Source organism: Mirounga angustirostris, unplaced genomic scaffold (genome assembly GCF_029215605.1).
Source record: "Mirounga angustirostris isolate CCGP_5_RB_7025 unplaced genomic scaffold, mMirAng1.0.hap1 SCAF_10, whole genome shotgun sequence".
NCBI classification, from domain to species: Eukaryota; Metazoa; Chordata; class Mammalia; order Carnivora; family Phocidae; genus Mirounga; species Mirounga angustirostris.
In genome coordinates this window covers 124,552,756-124,571,216 of record NW_026991718.1, presented here as the reverse complement: position 1 = coordinate 124,571,216, position 18,461 = coordinate 124,552,756, and the positions used below count along the sequence as shown (strand labels likewise).

At 47.8% G+C, this 18,461-nt stretch overlaps 1 protein-coding gene across 2 annotated transcripts in view; it reads left to right on the top strand.

The window, feature by feature from the left end:
* The window catches only part of SLC13A3 (solute carrier family 13 member 3), an 80,399-nt gene that overhangs the window by 47,883 nt on the left and 14,055 nt on the right, over window positions 1-18,461 (top strand). The window contains exons 6-10 of one of the 2 annotated variants that reach the window (XM_054510145.2): window positions 2,102-2,227; window positions 6,198-6,293; window positions 7,260-7,364; window positions 11,643-11,740; window positions 16,821-16,933. In XM_054510145.2, coding sequence (XP_054366120.1) covers window positions 2,102-2,227; window positions 6,198-6,293; window positions 7,260-7,364; window positions 11,643-11,740; window positions 16,821-16,933 — 538 coding nt within the window. The remainder of the gene's footprint in view (window positions 1-2,101; window positions 2,228-6,197; window positions 6,294-7,259; window positions 7,365-11,642; window positions 11,741-16,820; window positions 16,934-18,461) is intronic. The other variant, XM_045885887.2, reaches the window with a different exon arrangement.

Below are 18,461 nucleotides of genomic sequence, written 5' to 3'. Positions count from 1 at the left end.
TGCTATTTTATATAGATTGGCCAGGGATATGGGACCTCTCTAACAGAGTGACATCTGAGACCTAGAAGCTGTGTGAGCACAGGAGGGAAGAACATTCCAGATAGGGAATAGCCTGTTCAAAGGCGAGCAGCACAAAGACAGAGAGTCTGGGGTGTGGGGGGCAAAGGGAAGTATGGGAAGAGCTAAGGTAAGTTGTTAGGACCCCAGCTTTTCCTGCCAGTGAGATGGGGGGTCAGTGGAAAGCTGGGAGCAAAGGAATGACATGATGTGACATCTGCTCTAAAAACGAACCCCAGCTGGAAGCTTTGGTCTGTGGCTGTGAGGTCCCGGGAGAAGCTTTGCAACCAGGCACACAGGCCAGCCGTGGGATGGGCTCTGCCAGGAGCTAAAGTCTCCCCAATGTTGAAGCTGCTCAAACAGTGTCTGGGAGTCCGTCCATCAGGGTGGGAGAATAAAAGAGATTCTTTTGAAGAAAGTCAGATGGCATGACTTGTCAATTCCCTTATCCCAAGTCTTCTTAGTTTGAAGATGTAAACAATTCCAGTATTTTGAGATTCTGTTCCTAAGATTTTCTGAGAGGTGGGGATTCTAAGATTCCTTTGCAGTGGAGATGCATCTGGCAAACAAACACAACAGAAGTATTTACTGTGCAACATGGCCCCAGGTGCTGGGCAACTTCTTTACCTGACAGTCAACCAAAGAAACAAGGACTTCCTAGGAGGATGGGGGAAAGCTGGTCTTCCTGAGAGCAGGTTTGCTATCACTTTTAATCAAAGTGATTTTCATGAGAAATTCTTTTTTTTTTTTTTTAAGATTTTATTTATTTGACAGAGAGAGACACAGCGAGAGAGGGAACACAAGCAGGGGGAGTGGGAGAGGGAGAAGCAGGCTTCCCGCTGAGCAGGGAGCCCGATGTGGGACTCGATCCCAGGACCCTGGGATCATGACCTGAGCCGAAGGCAGACGCTTAACGACTGAGCCACCCAGGCGCCCTTCATGAGAAATTCTAAGTACACTCGTGTTTTGCTTCCTGAGCCGATTTTAAAACCTTAATCCTCCACTATATTCTCAGGTTCTAAAATCTTTTGATTTTCCAAGTTGATGATAGAAGCCAGTGATCCTCAGCCATGGGTGCATAGTAGAGTCAGCCGGGAGGGTGAGAAAAATATGCCTGGGTCTCCGTTGCAGAGATTCTGATTCAGGAGATGTGGATGGGGGCCAGGCATCAGTATTCCCTCCCGATTGACTTAAGCCCACTGCACACTTTTCATGTCTTTTCATCTTTGAGTAAGGCCTGGCTGTGCCTTGTGTTTTTTGCTTAAGGACTGAAAAACCAGAAGCCAAGATGGTCCTGCTTGAGACATGAGGACAACCTGGGTTTGGCCCCTTAGTGTCCTCACTTAGAAGGAAGTGCCAGCAAAGGGCCAGTCGGCCAGGAGGATGAAGCTGGAGCACATCCCCGGGGTTGGACAGGAAAGATGTGGGCTCTGGGGCCTTCTGGGGCAGGTACTGAGTTGGGGGATAGGGAGGAATGGGGCAGAGAAGGGGGCAGGTGCTGTCAGAGGGTTTTTGGGCTGCCTGCCCACCCTGATGCGAGCAGGACTTTGTTCCAACTTGAGAAGAAATTAAGGAAAAAATACTGGCGGTATAAGTAAAAATATCAAATGTGAAGGAATTTGAGTCAATTACATGCAAATCACATGCAAACCACACACAACATTTAATTGCATGAGCTTGGACCTTCTGGTCTAGAAGGAGGGGATTTAGAATGAATGCCAAGTAATACGGGGTTCTGATTCTCTAGCCAGGAGCACGAGGAGGTGGAGAAATGCCTGCCCTGAGTGTCCCCCTTGGCCTTTGCTCCCCAAATACATTTTATTACTTTACTCTGATTATGTAGGTACATTATAGAACATTCAGAAAAATGTAGGGGAAAAACTTGAAATACCTTCAATCCCACTGCTAATATTAAGCATACTCTAGTTTCTATATATAAACCTCAGGGTTCTAGCTAAGAAAGAGCTGCCTGTACGTATGAAGTATACATCGGCGTGGCTGACCTTGGCTGGATCTCATCCTCCCCTCCCCCCACTTCTTCCAGTTTCTTCCCACAGTGCGATGTGGTGAATTTCGGCTCCTGGTTCATTTTCGCCTTCCCTCTCATGGTGCTGTTCCTGTTGGTGGGCTGGCTGTGGATCTCCTTCCTCTACGGCGGAATGACCCTGAGGTACCCCTCATGCTTACTTCGAGCTTTGAGGCCATCTGGAGTTCCAGCTTCCTTCTCGTTGGGTAGAGAGTGGTCTTCTCAAGTCGAGTTTCCTCCTACGGAAACCGAGGATCATCCCTATAATCTCATGTTACCGTCTCATGCAGTGACTATAGGAGACCTCACCTCCCAGGGATGTGAGGGTTATGTGGTGTGACCTGCCTGCGACGCCCAGGCCCTCAGTTAATGTCCCCCATCATCGGTAATTACAGATAGCACTGCCCTTTAAGTAAGACAAACACTCCTACCAGAGGAGAGGGAAGTGCACTCTCTCCCATTTTATGGGGCGCTGGTACAGGAGATAACTTGGGGTGGCATGAGGACAAGGTATTAAATAACATCGACTCATAGAGTGAGAAAAAGAATCCTTTATCAACTTTCATAGAATGGAGCAAGTCTCAGTTGGGTGGTGGAGAAACCGTAATACTTCTCCAACATTCCCAAATCAGCTTTTTTTTTTTTTTAAGATTTATTTTTTTGACAGAGAGAGACACAGCGAGAGAGGGAACACAAGCAGGGGGAATGGGAGAGGGAGAAACAGGCTTCCCGCGGGGCAGGGAGCCCAACGTGGGGCTCGATCCCAGGACCCCGGGATCATGACCCGAGCCGAAGGCAGACGCTTAACGACTGAGCCACCCAGGCGCCCCCCAAATCAGCTTTTTAAACAAAGAGCAAGCGTCAGTTCCAGAGACCTAAGCCAGCAATGGAGTCTAGCCAGAGTGTAATAATTGCTTTGCTTTTGTGTTTTTATTTTTATGATTTTTTTTATGACAAGTGATTCTTGTTTTCCATTTATGGGAGTAATATAAAGTTTTCTATTTACATACATTTCTTTAATTGAAATGATGAGTCTATTCGGAGGAAAATATTAAGCAAATATGAGCCAGGTGGTATGTGGATATGGGAACATTTGTGAAGGTAGGTTACAGACGCCTGGAGTTGGGGACGTCCTAACATAGGAGTGACAGCTCAGGGCTGGGGGTAGCAGGCATGTCATAGAGTCGTTCTCCGACTCCATCCCCTCACCTCTTTGAGCCTTAATTTGCTCATCTGTAAAATGAAACCAGTAAAAGTTACTCTGGATTAAAGAGATGTGAAAATGTTTGAGACTAGGAAGGCTCTGATCATGGTGTTCCTTGACTCACGTGCCTTCCGGAACACCTCAGAGGAGAAACTTGGGGTTCAAAGCCCGCATTAGCCCGAAGAGGCAAGTCCTGACCTTGGACTCAGATAGACCAGAATTCTAATCACCCTTCCATGTGATCTTGAGCAATTTGGTAACCACCCTGAGGTTTGATGTCTTCATCTGTAGATTGGGGCTAAAAATTAGCCCCAGCTAAAGTAAAGGCTGAACAAGGCAGGGTGTGTAAACTGCCCAGGACAATGGTGGAAATAGAGCCTGTTTTTCCAGTCGACCTGTTTCAATCTAATAGGTATCTGCAGAACTTGGCCACGAGAGGATGGAGGAAATGCAGGTAGAGGGTGTTTCTGGGTAACAGAAGTTTCAGGCCAATGCCATGGACACCATCTTCACTCAGCAAATGTCTGCTGAGCACCCACTGGGTACCTGCCACTGTTACAGGTATTGAGCACGTAGCAGTGGGCAAGGCAGAGACCCTCTCTGCCCTTGGGGAGCTTACACTCAAGGTGGGGAAGACAGACAGGGAGCAGCCAAGTGCAGCAGGAATGCCATTCGTAAGTGCTGTGAAGGAAAAGACTGTGAGATACAATGCTGTGCCCTGGAGGGCTCCCACCTGAATGGGAGGTCAGGAGAGCTTTCTTGGGGAAGGGACTTTTGAACTGGGATATGAAGAATGCATAGACTTAACTCAGTAAAGGGAGGGGAGGAAATGGGCACGATGAAGAGCATTCTAAGCAGATAGAACAGTAAGTGCAAAGGTCCTGAGGCTGAAGGTAGCAAGGGATGTTCTGGAACTCAAAGGTTAAAGTGACTGAGTTCAGGGGATAAGGGAAATTTATGGGAGATGAGGCCAGGGAATGAGGCAGGAGTTTTCACCTGGGAACGATTTTGTCCCCGGGGACGTTTAGCAATATCTTTAGACATTTTGGTTGTCACAACTGAGGAATTACTACTGGAATCTAGTGAGTAGAGGCCAGGGATGCTTCTAAACATTCTGCAATACACAAGTCAGCCTCCTGCAGCAGGGAATGATCCCACCCCACAACAGAGAAAGATCCTGCCCCAATATGTTAGTAGTTCCAATGTTGAGAAACTCTGGGCTAGATCATTGAGGGTCTTGTGGGAGTTTGATCTTCATACAAAAGAGCCATTGTGAGGATTTTTTAAAAAATATATTCATTTGTTGTTGCTGTTTTAATTTGGATAAACAACACATACACATGGTTCAAAAATCAAAACAATGCAAAGAGGTATGCAGTGAGAATGGTTCTTCCCAACCATGCCTTCATTTACTCAGTCACCCAATAATTCCCCCAAAAACAAGTTTCCTGGGTAATCTTTCAGGGTTTCCTTAAACAAATACAGGCAGATATAGTATATTTTCTGGTGACTAGTCTCCCTGACAGATATGATTTTGTATGTTCGCATGTATTTTTGTAAGGTAAATTTCCATAGGTGAGATTTTGGAGTCAGAGAATAAACACCTTTTCCTTTTAATAGATTATCAAGTCATTCTCCATAGGACTCGTACGAATTTGTTCTCCCATTTATAATGTATGAGAGTGTCTGCTTCCCTGCAGCAGTGGATTTTTGCCGATCTGATAAGAGAAAAATAATTTGCATTCATTTTAAGAGCCATTTTGAGCACCTTTTCATATTGAGGGCAACATGAAAAACTTTCCTATCTTCATAAAAGCCACTGGTATTTTCTTTCCTGTGGCTTGTTAAACTGTGTTTCTATCCTTTGTACATTTTTCAAATGGATTATTGATCTTGGTCTTACTGATTTCTAGTACTCTTTATATATTAAAAGATTAGTGTTTACTCTTAATCCTTCTCATGTGGCTTCTGAATTTTCAATTATAGTTAGAAAGATTTTCCCATTACGGGAGTTGTAAAAAAAAAATAATCTCATGTTTTTATCTAGTTTTTTTTTTTTTTTTCGTCTGTTTGTTTTTACACTGAAATCTTTTGGAGTTTGTCCTTAGGATGCAATGTGAGGTTTGCATCCAACTTCACTTTTTGTTCCAGATGGCTACCCAGCTGTCCAACGATATTTATGGACACACAAAAGTTTTTAAATTTGACAAAGTCTGATTTCTCTATCTTTGGTTGCTTGAGCTTTTGGTGTTATATCTTAAGAAATAGTTGCCTAACCCAAGGCCAGAAAACCCCTATGTTTTCTTCTAAGAATTTTATACATCTAGCCCTTATATTTGGGTCTGACCCATTTTCGAGTTAAATTTTTTTATATGGTTTGAGGTAGGGGTCCACGTTCATTCTTTTGCATGTAGCTATCCAGTTGTCCTAGCATCATATGTTAAAAGGCTATTCTTTCCCCATCGAATGGTCTTGGTATCCTTGCCAAAACCCAACTGAGCATGGAAGTATGGGTTTATTTCTGAACTCACAATTCCATCCCATTGATCTACATGTTCAACACGACTGACTGAATAGCTCTTTTTCTACACCAGTCTGAGATACCAACTTGATCATAGACAAAATCCCCAGTCTATTTCTGGTCTTCCTATTTTGTTCCATTAATTTATTCAGGTGCCTGTTTGACCCTCTAAAGAATTGTAAGCCTGGGAGTCTTATGATCAGACTCACATTTTTAAAAGACCACCAAAGCTATAGGTGGGGAAGATGGGCAGGGAGGCCACTCAGCAGACTGTTGCAGTCTCCAGAATAGAGATAATGAGGCTTGGCCACAGGGTGGGGGGTGGGGGGGGAGTTGAGGAGTTAGTCATACTTGCAGTGGCCACTCCTCACCTCCCTACTCTGTTTCAGGGGCTGGAGGGAGAAGAAATCTGAGATCAAAACTGATGCAGAAGACAGGGCTCGTGCTGTGATTCGGGAGGAATTCCAGAACCTGGGACCCATCAAGTGCGTGGTACTATGGGGGTTCCTGGAGTGGGGAGGGAGCCCAGCATAGACTTTCAGGAAACCTACCTCCTGGCCTGACCTCTGGACCCCTGGGGGCTGAGTTCCGGGGGAACTTCAGGACGATGGCCTAGAAGCCTGGAGATGGAGGGTAGGGGGGTGGCTTATACAGTCAGCCTCTTGCCCTGGTGCTGGGGTAAATACCCTGAGGACCAGGAAGCCCCTCAGGGTGCAGGTGGGGTGGGGCCTCCTGCCCTTCCAGCTAATGCACTCTTTCCCTCCTGGCACATGGGATACCCAACACTCCCTCGGGCAGCTTCCAGGACCTTTTTCAATGCACGGTTCCCATTCAGGGAAAGTACCTAGGAGTCAGGAGGTCTGCACCCAGGACCTGGCTCTGCCACTAACTCCTATGTAGCCTTGGGCAAAGCGCTAACCCTCTCTGGGCTCTGCTCCAGTCTGTGGAATGGGCACATTGGGTAGACATTTACTCCAACATTTGGGGATTCTGTGTGTCTGCCCCTCTCCCTGTCTGTCTGCCCTCTCAGTGCATCCATCTTCCTCTGAATGTATGACTGTCCCTCTGTCTCTTACCTACCTCTGTTTCTATCTGTTTCCTTTTTTTTCTGCTTTTCTGACTCCACCTCTGCTTTGCTTTTTCTTTCTCTCTGGTGATTCTCCTTAGGACCTTGGGAAATTCCCGGTGGGCATGATATAAATAACTTGGGGGGAAGATGGTGCCTGAATGCTCTGGAAGGATCCTGGGGGAGTGTGGAGGCCCCTGGACAGGAATCCCTTACACCCCAAGATACCCTTCCCCTCACTCCGAGGAGTGGATTACTTCTTGAAGCTTCTCATAGGCAGGGCCCGGGCCGGGTGACAGCCAGCAGGCACCCGCCCCAGGCCTTCCCACTCTGCAGTCCACCCAAAGCCCACCATCAGCATGGCGCCTGCCTATCTGTGCCACAGGTTTGCCGAACAGGCCGTGTTCACCCTTTTCTGCATGTTCGCCATCCTCCTCTTCTCCCGGGATCCGAAGTTCATCCCTGGCTGGGCCAGCCTCTTCACCCCTGGGTGAGACTCGGGGGACGTGGGGGGTGGAGCCCCACAGGGAAGATTCTGGGATGGGCCACCTGGAGCTGGAGACGCAGTGCACATGGAGGGGCCGGGCTAGGTGTACACCCTTGGTCCCGTGTGACTATAAACAGCGCCTTCCTTTACCCTCAAAAAAGCTTAGGTACAGATGATAGAACATTTTGGGTTCTCATGTGTTAGGAGCTTTGCCTTTGGAATCAGGCAAAACTAGGGTCAAACGTCAGCTCTGCCCCTTGTAAATGGTGGTGCAACGCTGAGCACATCATTCATTCATTCATGCACTCATTAGTTTGTTCGTTCAATCGGTCAACATCTATCGAGCGCCTATTATGTGCTCCACATTGTGCTAGATGCTGGGGACGCAGACAAAAGCAAGTAGCTCGACAACAAAACCCTGCAGATTGTAATGAGTGCAAAGAAAGAAAGAGCGAGAGGACTGTATTATGAAAGAATGGGCGGGGACATTGACTTTGGGTGGTTCTGGGAGGAAGTAAAGATCGGAAGAGGAGCGATGAGCACTGGAGACCTGCTGGGAAGGTCTACTGAGAGCCACAGGCAGGACCTTACTTTAGCACATTTGGCAAATTGAAAGAAGCCCAGTGTGACCGAGGAGGCTCGGTAGGAAGGGAGGAAAGTCAGCACGACGTGGCTGAAAGGGTAGGCGAGAGCCAGATCCTGGAGAGTCTTGTTGGACACATAAAACATTTGTGTCTTTTCCGTGTGGGAGGCTCTGTGCCTCTGTTTTCTCATCTATGAAATGGTATTGTCATAGTACAGTTCTCACTGGATTGTTCCAAGGATCAGTGAGTTAGTTCATGTCAAGTGATTAGAAGGGCACATGGAAAGAACTCAGGAAAGTATTAACTCTACTTATTAGGGGATGGATGGGGGAAACAGGTAGGAAGGAGCTCTAACACCATCTAGATGAGACCCTGTCTTCTAGGACAGGGCCGGCAAACTAAGGCTCCTGGGCCAAATCTGGCCCCAGCACTTGTTTTTGAATGGCTTTTATCTTTTTAAATGGCTAAAAAATCAAAAGACAAATAATATTTGTGACACATGAAAATTATATGAAATTCAAAGGTCCATGTCTACAAATAAAGTTTCATGGAACTCAGCCACACCTGTTCACTTATGTATTGTCCTCAGCTGCTTTCATACTGCAACATCAAAGATGAGTCAGGACAGAGACCATATGGGCTGCAAAGTCAGGAGTGTTTACTATGTGGCCCTTTACAGAAGACGCTCACTGAGCCTTGGTCTAGGGGAAAGGCCTCGCTGGTGTGTGTCAAAGTGGTAACATTGGATAGGCAGCCATCAAGATCTGTTTGAAAGTTAGAAATGATAGTACCTGCCATCTGGTAGGATTTGGGGACACGAGGGTTGGAGCACCAGCACGAATGGTGGTTAGTTGGAGAAGAACATTCCCTAGGAGGCTGGGCTGTGGGTGGCTTATCAACAATTCGATTTTGGACTTGGGTTAGACTTGTCAAGTCAAATATGTCTTTCAAATCCTGCAAGGGAGAGTGTAGAAGCCTCTGAGGTCCCCAAACATTTGGGAGCTGTGTAGAGGAGAGAAATGGAAGAAGCAGGCTGTGTGGTAGGTGGGAAACCAGGAGCAACAAACAAGCAAAGGCCAAGATTGCGGAGCATTTTAAGAAAGAGCAAGTAGGCAACTGTGTCAGATTCTAGTGTGTCAAAATATGATTAGATAGGAAATATGTCCTCTGGCTTCAGTGAGATCTGATGATTTCCATCAGCACCATCCGGTAGAAATATAATGTGAGACACACACGTAATTTCCAAGTTTTAGTGGCCACATTTAAAAAGTCAAAAGAAACAATGAAATTAATTTTAGTAATATATTTCATTTAACCCAGCATATTATTTCAACATGTAATCAATATGAAAATTATTGAGCTATTTTACTTTTGTTCATACTCAGTCTTCAAAGTCTGGTGTGCATTTTATAAGGCAGCACACCTAAGTTTGGTATTGCCAGAATTCAAGTGTCCACTAGCCACATGTGGCCGGTGGCTGCCATATTGGATAGAGCAGCTCTATACTCTCGGAGTATAGTGACGCTCGGAGCCTCAAATGCCCCATGGTAAAATGGGTGATATAAGGTTCTGATCTCATGCGGGTTATTATGAGGAAGAAGCAATGTCATTTCACGGAGCCAAGAAGAGTGGCTCTTACTACCATTGTCTTGTTTTTCCAGAATGTAGATACTTTGTCATTTTTTTTCAGATGAAAAGTGGGTGTTGCAGACATTCCAACAATACAAAGACAGTGAAAATCACCTAGAAACTCAGTCTCCAATTCTGATACACATCTTTCCTGACTTAAAAATGCCTATCCGGGAACGGTTCTATCTTAATCCCATGGGTGGTTACAAAACTGTATACATTAGCCAAAATGTAAACTATATCCTTTAAATGGGTGCATTTTATTGCATGTTAATTATATTTCGATAGATTTACCTGTAAAAATACATGCAAACTAGCTAAAAAGAAACCTATCTAAACAGAAGATTTTTTAACAGAAATGTGATTACAGCAGACATATTATTTGTGATCTGCTTTTTCCTTTTTTGTTTAATTATAAAAGTTATGCATACTCATTATAAAAAACTTCAAATAATGCTGAATTTACCTTTGGTAAATGAAGAGATTATCCAATTAAAAGTTTGGTGTCTAACAGATCTGATAGACACAGGCACACATAATAATACATACACAAAGACATATATACATGTATACATGTTACAAAAAATCAGAAAGTTTATAGTTTATTAGAAAGAATATAATCACGGGCAACTTACTATTTCTGACCTACTTCATTCTTTTTACACCCTCCATAGTATTCTACAGAATGATAGCACCTTAATCTATTAATCAATTCCCTTTGGATTGTGTCTCATACTGCAAATAAAAACTTTTCTTTTGATTTACAAAATATCTTGGTTGCACTTCTATGTCAATGCATAAACATTGATGTTATCTTTTATCTTTAAAAAACAGATACAGGGTATTTCATTATAGATATACTATTATATATACATGTATAATATACATATTTATTACATAATAATATACATATTACATGTATATGTAATATACATATATACATACATATATATATATACATCATATACACAAGTTATTTACACATGTCTGTATTAAAAATCTTCCATTTTTCCCCCTCTTATCCATATTGAACATCCCTATACATAATCTGTGTACAAGAGCCCAGTTTTCCTGATAACTGGAAGTACGATAACTGGACAAGGGGTACTCACACGTAAAGGATTGAAACCTGTTGTCAGCTGCCCTCCAGAAGGTTAAACCAGTTTCTTTTCACACTGCCAGTATGTTTTCCAACGTCCCCATTAGGTACTATCATCACGCTTTCAAGTTTTGCCTGTTAGCTGATGAATGATACTCCATTAGCGTGGAGTTTCTATTTCTCTAATGCAGTGATATTGACCATCTTTTCTAGGTTCTTGGCCATTTGAATACTCTTCTTCCCAAACGTGTGAGATCAAAGGGCTTTTGTGGACATTTGGCTCTATGCTTCATTGAGCTGGGAGCCAGGCAAATCTGGGTTCAGTGCCCATCTCCTGCATGGACCATGGCCTGGCCTTAAGCAAGTTGCTTCTGCTCACTGAGCCTCAGATTCCTCATCTGAGATGGAAGCTGCCTGCCCCAGAGGGCTGTTTCTGAGACTTCTGTGAGTTTAATGCCTCCACAAGACATGCAGTGGATCCTTGAAAGGCAGTAATTAGATTGTGAGGGGCTGTGAGGCTGCTTCCACCTGCTTTCTGCTGGTGCGAATGGGCTGCATCTCTGAGTAGTAAGCTGCCCATCCCAGGAGGAAAGCAAGCTGAACAAATGCATACAAGCCCTTAGAGAAGCCCTGGTTCTGGTGATTCGCGGGAGTTCCACAGATCCCATATTTGATGGTGCTCAGATTCTTCCCTCCTCTTTGGTCAAGTCTGTCTTCCTAGGAGGATAAGCATTTGTCTCCTGTGGCCTCAAAGGCCCCAGGGAGCCATGGGCAGAGAGAGGGCTTCAGCATACCGGGCAGTTGCATCCACGCTGAGGGCAGGCAGGGCGGCATCCAGTGGCCTCCAACAACGCTCCCTTCACAGCAAGTGCCTAATTCCCTCCCACAAGTCCTCATTTGCAAATCTGCCAAACTGGTGGCCCCGCTGCGATGCCCAGGGTCACATGCTTTGGGGCCTTGTCATTGTAGGTTTCTTTCTGATGCTGTCACCGGAGTGGCCATTGTCACCATCTTGTTCTTCTTCCCGTCCCAAAGGCCCTCTTTCAAGTGGTGGTTTGACTTTAAAGGTAAGGTGTCAGGGCTGGGGTCTCAGTGGGCTCAGTGAGGCTGTGACTCGGAGCGTGGTGATCATGGCCTCGAGGCAGGGCCCACGCCCGGGACCTGACCCCCACTGTACCAACCGTGTGGTCCCGCTTCTTCCCTTTTCTCCGTCTGAGGCCTTAGCTGGTCCGGGCACTCGGGGCTGCCAGGGGTGACGGCCGAGGGTGGGAGTTAGCAACTAGAGTTGGCCAGATCCAGCCGGCTGTCCGCTTTGTACAGCCCAGGAGCGAAGAATAGCTTTTACATTTTTGTAATGGTTGAAAAGAGTCAAAAGAAAAATATCTCATGACACAGGAACATCACATGAAATTCAGATTTCAGTGTCCATAAATAAAGTTTATTTCTTCAGTAAGAAATTTGTGGACATTTATTTAGTTAGTTACACAAGTACCTACACAATAGCCTCAATTTTGCCTCTTGGCCCACAGAACCCAGAATATTTACTTGCTGACCCTTTTACAGAAACACTCTGCTGCCTCTGGGTCTAAGGCTGGAGTTGGGACCCTCACTCCGGTGCCCAAGGGGCCAGACGTGCAAATCTCAAGCTAGGTTGAACCGGATAGGAAGTGGTGGGGGCCGAGGCACAACAGCCTAGCAGCGTCCCAGGTCCATTTAAAAGGATCACTGAGCCACCCAAACCAAAACCTCTGCAGGCTGGCCTTCAGATGGGTTCCCAGCAGGTGTCTGTCGGAACAAGGTGCCGCCACCTCGCACCCGTGACAAGCTTAATCCAGCTGGGGCAGTGGGATGAGCTCTGCACTGGGAGTCAGAAGTGGGGTTGTCACCTAGAGTCACAGGCAGGTTAGCGCCATTGTGGAGGAGTGGTCTGAGCGTGGGGCATAACGGAGGGATCAGCAGGGAGACGATATCACAGGGCCCCAGAAACAGTTATTGCTGCTGAGCGAACACCGGGTCCCAGGAGCCGTGGGCAAAGACTCTGCAATCCAGGCAGGATTTGTCTCTGCTCCTCGGGCTGGCTTCCAGCTGGCTTTCTTCATCACGCACTCCGGGGACCATGTCCTGGCCTCTCCGTAGTTTCTACTGCTTCTAAGCTTTGGCCTCTTTATCACTTCTGCTGCTGTACAGTTCCTGACTTTTTTTAGAACTTGGGTTCCCTAAGCGCGTCTTCTCCGTCGTAATGCCCACATTCTCACGGCACCCACTCCCACAGCCGGCCGGCTCACACCCCTCCCTGTAGCACACGGCCTCCCTTGCTCTCTGTCCTTTCATCTTCAGCTACACATCTGTGCATCTGCTGTCCCTCTACCTCCCGTGGAATCTGCTTCGTCTGGCTTGATATTTGGGCAGCTCTCCCACCAGGCCACCTCATAGCCTCGTAGATTCCCAGCCAGCCTGGGGATCGGCTGCCCTTGGTCGGGTCCCGTCCGTGGTTCCGTCACCTGTGGGCAGGCTCCAAAAGCCCAGAGCTTCCTCTCAGCCCGGGCTGTGGGGAGGGCCTGTGATGTCCATGTTCGGTATCCCAGCTGTGTTACCGAATTTGCTGGGTGACCCTGAGTAAGTTCCGAGGTTGTCTGGGCCTTGCTTTACCACTGAACGAGAATGAACATGTCCCTTAGATACTCTGCACCCCTGGCCTTAGTAGTTTTATAGAACAGAGGTTGCAAACTCAAATGCCCACAGGGAGGGAACAGTGTTGAGTGCAGCAGACTGGGTGCAGGAAAATGTGTTTCGTGACACAAGGCCCTCCCCGCCCGGCTTTCCTTTTACATTGTTGACACAGAGAACAATGTCTATATGAGGACAACAGCCGCCGAGGATGCTCGTGAGTGGCAAGACCCCTTGCGTCAGGGCACCCCCCTCGTGTCATGGGGTCTGTGGAAAACTGGCAAGCCAATAGCCTTTAGATAAAAGGGCAGCTGTGACTCCATTTCCACCGAGTGTCACCGTGCAGGAAAGCAGGACTCGTCTTGCCAGATTTGCTGGTTTTTCAAGAGAAGCAAAAAAATTGTATGCAATCTCCCTGATTTTAAACGTTGGCCACGAATCTGAATTGAAAAACACCGTGTGGGCCAGCAACAGCAGCGTGAGAACACATCTGGTGGCTGGGTCTGGTCTGCCCATGGAGTACAGCATGCCACTTCCGCGGAGGGCTCTTTGGGCTGGGGATTCGGGGGTTGCCTGGTGGATGGGGAAACGGGGGCCTCCGTGAGCACCACCTGTCCTTTGGCCACCAGTGGGCCTGCGCAGACTGGGCTGAAAAGATGCGTTCTCATGGGGCGCCTTGGTGGCTCAGTTGGTTAAGCGACTGCCTTCGGCTAAGGTCATGATCCTGGAGTCCCAGGATCGAGTCCCACATCAAGCTCCCTGCTCAGCAGGGAGTCTGCTTCTCCCTCTGACCCTCCTCCCTCTCATGCTCTCTCTCTATCATTCTCTCTCCCTCTCAATAAATAAATAAATAACTTAAAAAAAAAAAAAGAAAAAAAAAAAAGATGCGTTCTCACACTCAGCACCCAGGACTTACATGAAGCCTGAGAGAGTGGCCAGTTTCCACGGAGAGAAAGTGACCTGATCAGGGTCACACAGCTAGCTAAACAGAGACAGAGGGTAGAACCCAGGCGTCCAAGCCAACCTTGATTTTCTTATTGTACCCGCTGCCTTCCATTCTTCCTTGGGTGGGAGTCACACTTGCATTTCTGTCCCGTTATGTCACTCAGCAAGTATCAACACAGTGCCCACTATATGTTGGGCACTGCGCCCATGGATGATGATGGGGATGATAATGATGACTTCCATTTCCTCTCTGTCCACCAAGCTCTTCCTCCAGATATCGTGTGGCTCACTCCCATCCCTATACTCAGACTCTGTCCAAATGTCACCTCCCCAGAGAAGCCTCCCTGACTACACTTTCCAGAAAAGCATCCCTCCCTTGTCACTCTCCACCCCTCTACCCTATTTTCTTTCCTTCCTAACACATTAAATTTCCTGACATTATATATTTTTTGGTTTCTCACCTGCCTCCCTTACTGGAAATGTAAGTTCTCCAAGGGGAGGGATTTTCTCTGGTTTTGGCCATTTCTGAATCCCCAGTGCCGAGAGGAGTGGTAGGTCCTCGACATCTATTTGTGAAATTGAATAACCAAGGACTTGCTCTGGGCCACACCCAGAGCTGAACCCTTTGCCCCCATGGGCCCATGTCATCTCCCCAGTGGGTCTTTGAGGAGCTACAATTGCTCCCTTTTGTAGATGAGCACGCTGAGGCTCAGAGAAGTAGAGTCACTAGCTCAAAGCACACAGCCGAAGGGCAGAGCTGGGATTCAAATCTAGTTCAGCTTCAGAGCCTTTGCTCTTAGCCTCTGCTGCAGACAGCTCGCGGGCGGAACGCAGGGCTGGACTGTGAGAGGCCCATAGTTAGAGGCTGTGCTTTTTTTTTTTTAAAGATTTTATTTATTTGACAGAGAGAGACACAGCGAGAGAGGGAACACAAGCAGGGGGAGTGGGAGAGGGAGAAGCAGGCTTCCCGCTGAGCAGGGAGCCCGATGTGGGACTCGATCCCAGGACCCTGGGATCATGACCTGAGCCGAAGGCAGCCACTCAATGACTGAGCCCCCCAGGCACCCTGAGGCTGTGCTTTGAAGAAACAGCAGCAAGGGCATGGTAGGATGGGACCATAATGAAGATGATCAGAGTGTAGGCTGTGTGCCTATCGTGACGCAGGGGGGCCTCATTAGCACTTACCGTGTCACTCATGTAATCTGCGGGATGTTAAACCCATGGTCAGGGCCTTCTCCTATGTGGGGCAAGTCCCTTTCCTTTTTCAGACCTTGCCTGCCTCTTCAGTGAAATGATACTTCGTTGCCTAAAGGCAGAGGGCCGAGCCACCCAACATCTCCAGCTTTCATTTCAGATAACGAAGTACGGAAAAAGCTGAGAGGGAGAAACAAAATGTCAACGGTTGTGTGACCAGGAATTGTCCTGGGAAATAGGGCACCGCCATGCATGAGCCAGACCTGTCCTTCCCGCCTCCCTGGTGGCCGCCTGCAGGGACAGTTCCATTTCAAGAGTGTTCACTCTGCACCAGGCATCGGGCGATGCATCTGGCATCCCACTCGCCGACAAGTGTTTTGGAGTACCCACCAGGTGCTAGGCAGTGACGCAGGGATGCGGCTGTAAGCTGACCAGGACCGTGTCTCTCTCCACCAGCAGCTCCCTCATTGCCTCGTCAGTGTTCACGAGCACCCTCCAGGGACTGTTTCTGTGCTGCGGGCCAGCCGAGGAAATGGGGGCTCATGCAGGCCAGATCACGTTCAAGGGCGTGCGGTGAGCCACCACCCAGGAGGGTCTGTCTCCAGGCCTGTGCTCCCAACACGGGGGTGGCAGACTTCAGCCCGCGGCCCAAATGCACCCCTCCTTGGTCGGTAGGGTTCCCTGGGAGCCATACCCGCTAACGTATGTCCTTTCTCTGGCTGCTCACGCACTACAGTGGCGGCCTGGTTCCCCAGAGGCTTGCAGAGCCTGGAGTATCCACTCCCTGACCCTTTCCAGAAGTTTGCTGGTTCCCGTTCTAACCACTGCGCGCGGACACTGCTGCCTTTTAGGACATAAAAATCCTCCCATAATTCCGTGAACCAAAGATACTCTTCGTTTCTCTTTTCCTGAATTTCCTTCCACTTTTTCCCTCTCTGTACACATTCAATTACAAAGAGAGCCTTTTCTCTTGTAAATGAGGGTGAAAGCAGCACTGCCCAGAAGGGGTTTTGGGAAATTGAAAGGATGTCCTGCATGGAGGTGGGGTGCCCGGTTCCAGGAGGTTCTCACGCTCTGGGAGCCATGACAATTATTTTCGTTCTGAGTAGAGCAGATGCCCCTCATGATGCTCGCGGGGTTTTTCCCTGAAGCCCCAAAATCAGATGCTGCAGCCAGACTGTGGCTTCCGGGAGACCCCCCCTCAAGTGTCCCCAAAAAGATGGGGCTGCAGGGGCTGGTGACCCTTCCCCAGGCTGAGTGTCCTGGGTATGTGTCAGGTCCCCCTCTGCCCCGGGGGGACCGGTGTCCCCTCTTCAGGCTAAATGTCTTCTCTCCACCCAGCTTCCAATGCAGAGACAGAGCCCTTGCTGACGTGGAAGAAGGTCCAGGACACGGTGCCTTGGAACATCATCCTTCTCCTGGGCGGGGGCTTCGCCATGGCCAAAGGCTGTGAGGTAAGAGCCGCAAGCGGGAGGCAGGCCTGGGGAGGGGGGCGCAGGTTCCAGTCCCGGCTGCTCAGGGTCACCCCAGCCACCACCAGATCCCCCAGTTGCCAGATTGGGATCATCATGGCTCCATCCTCAGTAGCCGGTGCTGTGAAAGAAAGGAGTAAGGTCTGATCCAGACTCTCAAGGAGCTCATGATGAGCACACTACCACTAAATACTACTATCATGGCTCGAGGGGTCCCGTGGGCACAGAGGAATAACCCTACGCTCACCCCCACCCCCGGGCTGGGCACTGTTCTGCGTGCTTTACACACATTAACTCATTTAAACTTCCCAACAAGCCTATGAGGTAGATGCCATTATTATCCCCATTCTCCACATTAAGAAACTGAGGCACAAAGAAGTAAAGTGATTTGCCCAAGGTCACACAGCTACGTACTCAGGATTAGAATCCAGGTAGTTTGACGCCACGGCCTATACTCTTAACCACTGTGATATAAATATTAGAGATTATTAATATTAATCAGTTAGTGTTATTATGAATATTGTTCTAGAGGGCTCTTTGAGCTCAGAGGCAGGACTGGGACTAGAGTGAGGGGAGCGGGGCACAGAATTTCAGGAGGCTCTGGCTCTCAGCACTCTGCAGGTGCAGTGTCAGCAGGCCCTGCTCAGAACAGGTGCATCCTCAGTGTTACCCTTCAAACACTCACGCTGACCCTAGGGGCTGGGTAATATTTGTATCCCCATTTTACAGATAGGAAAACCGAGGCACAGAGAAGTTAGTTAAGCAACTCTCTGAAGGTCGTACAATTGCACTCTGCTCAGGAGCTGGGGTTCCAACTCCAGTCAGACTGCTTTCAGAGTCCAGCCTCCTAACGGCTCACTAGCAAGAACTTCCCAAGTGCTGGCATCATGTGGAGCACTTTGCAAACAGGGACTCGGTTCGTCTTCATCAACACCACCGAAGTAGATGCGATTGCTGTCCGCACTTCAAAGATGAGGGAACGGAGGTTACTCGAGGCTAAATAGCTTGCCTATGTTTGTGCAGCTAGGAGCTTGTTGGAGCCGGGATTTGAACCCCCAGGTCATGATGCTGGGCTCCACCTCACCCCTAAACCTCTCCTTGTAAGCCAAGGCATTTAAAACCACAACCAATTAAGCGTTAATCTGAAATTAAGGTGAAGGAAACCTGAAATTGCTTCTCAGATTGCTTTCTTTCTTTTATTCAGTTCTAATTTTCAGGTTCCAACAATGATACGATGTAAGACATCCCTAAAGTGTATATGAGTAAGAAGCCCAGGCTTGAGAATCAGAGTATCTGGATTCAAATCCCAGCTCTACCACTCCTCACTGGGGCACTTTGGGCAAGTTTCTAAACCTCCCTGGGTGCCAGTTTTCTCATCTATGAATTGGATCAAAGTTCCCACTCTTTGGGGTTGTTGGAAGTAATTAGAGAATGTAATAGCTGGTGTAATACATAGCAAATGGGGAGCATGAGGAACTCCCTGTTCACTCTCTAAATCCTCATTCTGTGG